We start from the raw sequence: 5468 nt of genomic DNA, 5'->3' as shown, positions 1-5468 counted from the left end.
TCGTACCACGTCTTATAGTCAATCCTATACAATCTGATTTGAATCCGCCTTACTGCCGTGACAAGCGGGCGGAGGGGTAGTTCCGGGCTTTTTCTTATTAGAATTAAGAGTAAATCCGGTTTAGTCGGGCGAGAGGTTCCTTATAGCTGCGGAGGCGTAGCTTTAAGAGTTTTAGGGGAAAGTTTAGCTAGGTAGGGCCGGGGTAATTATAGGGAGAGGCGTTCCTAGTTTCCGTACGTTTGTCTGGAGTACCCGGGAGGTATTTTCTAGGGCTTTTACTTGCGTAGCAAGGATAGACTTTAAGTAGTCTATTTTTCCTATCTTTATATAATCCCTAAAGATAGAGAGGAGATCGAGAAGGCTCTCTGTCTTGTCGGTATCTTGTTCCGCGTTAGCTGCCTTTAGAAGGCAGTCTAGGGAGGCTTGGAGCCATTTAGTGGACGTTTTCGGGACGGGAAAGCTACTGGGGTAGCGAGTCCTTTTAGGGTTTTTATCTGGCGTAGCTGGGAAGGCAAAAATATTCTCCCGTTGGCGCTTGCCGTGGATAGGGGTAGGGATAACTACTGGGGATTTCTCGTTTTGGCGGGAGATCCCTAGAGTAGGTGTAGTTTCTATTAGCGGGTCTTCCCTTATAATCTAGGGCTGGGTCTGGTTTATTTCTTGTTCCATGTCCGTATCCTCGTCCGTTAGGATTAGGGAGGATAGAATAATTCTTAGGCGGGTTAAGGGGGGCGTAGAGGGATCCTCCCGGATATTAGGGGGGCGGGTTTCCATCTCGAGATTGGCTGGGTGCCTCTTTGGTCTCGAAGTTATAGTTCCGGGTAGTTTCTAGGGGAGGGGTTTTTCTTGGTAAGGAACGCCGAAAAATTTTCCCGCTAGGTCGGAGGAAAGACTGGTATGTTTTCCGGTTGTAACGTTATAACCAAGGCCTGGGGCCTGGTGCAAGTTAGGGGGGTAGATAAGCTGGCTATGCCGGTTCGTTTGATGCCGGATTTAGGTCCCTAGGAGCGCTGGTTATTACGTTCCCTTCTGCCTCGAGAAAGTTGTGTTGCCGAAATCCTCTACTTTCTGTTATCCGTGCAAGTGTTGCACCCCAACGGCGCCTACCCTATTTAGCTGTCCTTTTTACCAAATTCGACAGCCAAATTAGGCAATATCGGCGCCTGCCGTGGGCGGGCGTCGATCTGGCCAAAATGGCCGCCAATTTGGTGTTGATGTTGTAGATCGTATCAATTTTCGTACATTTAACCGAATCACCCGTACTGGTCTGCGAGTCAGCTACAGTTCTTCGTTCTCCGCTGTTCTCCGCTATTTCACACTAAAAAACTCGGAGAATATTGGAGAAAAAGAAGACTACTAAATATCACGAACCATCTACAACTCCGCAAAAAAAAAGTGCTAAAAACACCTCAATCGTCACCGCGCGCGTGCGCTGTTGGCCTGCTCACCCGCCCCGAACGCGTTGTGCCACCGTCCCGGGCCACCCCACTGCCTCGTCTTACGCGCCCACCGCGTCCTCGGCGTCCTCCGCGTCCCTCTACAGTAGCAGGTGCCTCTGCAGTAGTAGGTGCCTCTGCAGTAGCAGGTGCCTCTGCTACTGTAGAGGACCCTCCTCCACGCCCGCCACGCCCGCCACGCCCGCCACGCCCGCTACGTCCTCCGCGTGCTACTCCGCGTACTACTCTGCCCGCTGCTTCACCCGCTGCTCCTATAGAGGACTCACCCTGCTGCGGTGGGTTCGAGCACTGGCTCCCTCTATAGCACCTGATACTACATTCTCGACCCTCCTTTCGGCAAACACACCTGTTGTTATTACACCCTCGCGTACACTGGCAACTGGGGGCAATTATGCCAAGAGAGAGGCCATTTTGCTGTGTTGCTTGGCGTACTGAGATGCGCTGATTCGCCTTAGGGGTATCAAGATGATTAGGGCGCTGGGCGGGTTGTAGCAGGGCCAGCTTGTGCGGAGGGAAAGGTCGATTAAGAATACCGAAGGGTGTTCTTATAGAATACATCTGACTAATTACCTTATGGATAACTCCGATTAACATCTGCGGAGTACCCCGCTGGTCCGCTTCAGGTACCTTCGCGCCTACAACACTGCCAATAGTGAATGGTGGCATAGCCTGTGAGGTGTTTGATTGCTTCACCATCCTCTGGCGCTTATTATCACCAAGTCGGCGGACTGTTGCGTTAGTTGCGGAGCGGTCCCACCCTCTATTAGTAGGCGCGGGTTGCTTACTAGCCGCGTGTTGAGCGAGCGGAGGCTTACTGGCCGCGTGTTTAGCGTGCGGAGGATGCTCCGCGGGGTGCTGCTTAGGGGGTTGCTCCGCACGTTTAACCCGCTCTGCTCGCTCTGCTTGTAGTGCTCGCAGCGCCTGTAGCGCCTGCTCCGCCTTCTCCGCCTGCTCCGCTTGCAACTGTAGAGCGCGCTCTGTAGTCTCCTGTAGTCGCTCCTCCTTTACCTGCTTAGCAGTAAACGCCTCTCTCTGCGCCTAGGCGAGGCGCTCTATGCCTCTTCGAACCGACTCTGGAGCATCAGGACGTCGTAGTAGCTCCTGTTCTGCTGATGGAGGAGAGATACGAGTAGCGCGGGGCGTAAGCGGCAGCGGCCACCGAATCAATGAAGTATAAGGACTCTGTGAGGGACGCGGAGGCAGTGGGGACTGCGGAAGAGGCTGTTGTGAGGCACGCGGAGCGGCCCGCGGCGGGGTATCGTGCGTTAGATCGATCGTTTCGATAGTAGTAGTTCGTACGCGAGGCCGTATAAGCGTCGAAGGTAGCGGCAGGTCCGACGAAGATGAAGAGTGGTACAGGTCTTCTTCGGAGGGCGATATTTCGCTGGGTCTTGGCGGTAAATTGGAACTGCGGGTACCCGACGGGTCTCCTGTCGGACCTGCTACAACCTCCGTAGCTCCCGCAGCGCGCTCTGCTGGTTGCTCGTTCGCTCGCTCGTTCGCACGCGGGCTAGCGCTCGTTTGCGAACCGTCGCCCGCCTCGTTCGCTCGCCCGCGAGTCCTCCCCCGCTCGTGCTCCGCAGTATCAGCGTCATCTAAGTCCTCCTCCACCTCTATATCCGCTATAGTACTGTCATCACCGGAGCTCTCCGCAATGTTATCCTTAACTATCACTGGCGATTCGGCCCTCTCGTGTAGGGGCCTTCGTACGCGCCTAATCCTCATATTACGGCCGAAGAGGACTTTGTGAGCAGACATCCCAATGTTCCGCCGTAGTATAGCATTCGACTGCAGAGTAACGTCCACACAGGCATGAGCGAAGCCAGGGTGGCCCCACGCAGTACAGGCCTTCGCAAGCTTCGTTTTAATATCCCTATTACCTCTCTCAACACCACCCTGGCTCTCTAGGTGATAAGGAGCGCCAAGAGTAATCTTTATACAATAGTCCTCTATGAGAACACGTACAGCGCCCTTGAATTCAGTACCGTTATTACAGTAAAGCATCTTCGGAGCGCCGAATACCTATATCCAGCGTAGTATCCTTGAGGCAACTGCTCGTGCGGTTTTGTTCTATAGAGGGACTAGCTAGGAGAACTTAAAGTAGTGATCGCGTATATACAGTACGTATTTATCCCCTGTTGCCGGGTCAGGGTAATTAGAGTAGTCAACGAGATCTACTTATAGGCGTTCAAATATCTCCTTAGAGAGGATCGGCGTTATCCGCGCTGGAGTAGTAGGGTGGTTCCTCGTGCGAATACATACTTAGCATAGGGGTAGGAGGAACGCAATATCGTTACGGGTAACACCGTAGTGCTGGGAAACAACATACTTATACGTTGATTCGATAGCTATACAGTAGTGTATATTAGTAGGCGATTTTACTAGTAAAAAGACGTCTTTATATATAGTAATATACATACCAGTATGGCCAGTATCTAGGTGTGCGTCCTAAATAGCATTAAAAACCTCGCTCTTACGCAATACCTTTCTCTCCTCATACCCCTTACCGGCCTTCTTATACAGGCCTTCTTTACCACCTTCTCCCTCATAGAAGGTATAGTTATCCTTGGCATGACGGCGGGCACGGCGATCGACGTTAGTTCTCGTAGGCCTGCCAGTGAGCCACTGTCGAAGCTCGTAGTACTGCAGAGCACTAATATGCCTTGTATTGTCCCCAGTAGCTTCGATCATGGCGCTGAAGGACTCGCGCGCAGCGGAGGTAAAGGGCTCAGTAACCCGCTCTGGGACGTAGGGACGCGGTAGGAGCGTAGCAGTGGTGTTAGCAGGGCGGTTCTCAACACCACCAGCAGGATCGGGTGTAGCAGAGTGCTCAGCAGGGCGCGCGGGAGCGGCGGGGTACTCAGCAAGGCGCGCGGGAGCGGCGGAGGACGAAGAAGACATGTTGTAAACCGTGCTTGGTAAAATTGAGAAAGCGTTGAAGCTCACTGACCTGCTGCTGCATTCTCAAGCCCGTTTTATGGGCGAAAAACAGGCCTCTACAATACATCAACGCGTGTTCAGACTTTTGCTTTTGCGAAGCACTACCAGGCATAGTATATTATATAACCAGCGGGCCTCCGTGCCGACGCAGGAGGGACTGCTGCTGCTGCAGGCGCTGCTGCAGATGTGGCTCGGTGATGATAGCTGATTTGGTGTTGAACAGGGGTCGTTCAGGGGTCGAGTCAGTAGGTGGCGTGATGCCTCATATATTTGCAACATCAACACCAAATTGGCGGCCATTTTGGCCAGATCGACGCCCGCCCACGGCAGGCGCCGATATTGCCTAATTTGGCTGTCGAATTTGGTAAAAAGGACAGCTAAATAGGGTGGGCGCCGTTGGGGTGCAACATCTTGGTTGAGAATTAGACCAAGGAGGTCGCGGGAGTTGTCATTGCTGAAGGTAAGGTATTCGTTATCGGGGTTGTTAGGGAGGAGAGGACGGTCGGAGTCGCAGTGCGAGCGCGAGCGCAGGGGTGTGTGCAGTGGCATGGCGGAGTAGAACGGGCATGGCGACGTGGATTGGGTTGTGAAAGGGCGCTGAGGTTGTGTTAGCGGGCAAGCGCGATGCGGCGTTTCTACGACGACGCTTCGAGGCGCGCCCGAGCTTGGAGCTTGGGGCATCTCCCTCGCACCACCGGAACGCTCTGAGCTGGCTCGTAGGCTCAAATAGCATCAACCTCGTGCTTTCGCTAACGGAGCCTCACTCTACTCACTGATGGTGGTAGTGTCCGAGGCAGGAGCGGCGGCTGCGATGCCCACTCCGACGGCAGACACGGCGATGCGACTATCCTTTGTTCATTTCCCCTTGCCACCACACTCCCCCTAACCGCAGCGTGCTCACGGATCGGGATGCTCTTTTCAGTGTGGTGCGCGAGTAAGGCGACACGGCGCCAGGCGCATCTCTCAAAGCTTAACTACTCACCTCGATGGCCTTCACTACTGTGCGGGCAGTAGTCAGCCGCACTTGCGGGGATGTTACATGTGGTCCATAATAGGCGGGCTCAACGTTGG

The 5468-nt window shown here is 53.9% G+C and overlaps 2 protein-coding genes across 2 annotated transcripts; both read right to left on the bottom strand.

The window, feature by feature from the left end:
• Positions 1-1320: 1320 nt before the first annotated feature.
• Positions 1321-2541, bottom strand: K452DRAFT_98625 (uncharacterized protein). The gene has a single exon (XM_033547403.1). The coding sequence runs from the start codon at positions 2151-2153 to the stop codon at positions 1410-1412; it is 744 nt and encodes a 247-aa protein (XP_033393525.1). The 5' UTR covers positions 2154-2541; the 3' UTR covers positions 1321-1409.
• A 1106-nt stretch (positions 2542-3647) lies between these two features.
• Positions 3648-4479, bottom strand: K452DRAFT_98622 (uncharacterized protein). Its single transcript, XM_033547402.1, has 2 exons — positions 3878-4479; positions 3648-3805 (listed from the first exon to the last, which is right to left on the bottom strand). Exon 1 carries the CDS (start codon positions 4356-4358, stop codon positions 3906-3908), a length of 453 nt encoding a protein of 150 aa, XP_033393524.1. The 5' UTR covers positions 4359-4479; the 3' UTR covers positions 3648-3805; positions 3878-3905.
• Between the last annotated feature and the right edge of the window lie 989 nt (positions 4480-5468).

The sequence above is a fragment of the Aplosporella prunicola genome, assembly GCF_010093885.1.
Source record: "Aplosporella prunicola CBS 121167 unplaced genomic scaffold K452scaffold_27, whole genome shotgun sequence".
In the NCBI taxonomy this organism is placed as follows: Eukaryota; Fungi; Ascomycota; class Dothideomycetes; order Botryosphaeriales; family Aplosporellaceae; genus Aplosporella; species Aplosporella prunicola.
The sequence above is the reverse complement of the archived record's forward strand: the minus strand, read 5'-3'. Positions and strand labels throughout refer to the sequence as shown.

What these genes read in the sequence shown, in the direction of transcription:
- K452DRAFT_98625 (XM_033547403.1), bottom strand. Translation starts at nt 2,153, where the DNA reads ATGGTGAAGCAATCAAACACCTCACAGGCTATGCCACCATTCACTATT.
- K452DRAFT_98622 (XM_033547402.1), bottom strand. Translation starts at nt 4,358, where the DNA reads ATGTCTTCTTCGTCCTCCGCCGCTCCCGCGCGCCTTGCTGAGTACCCC.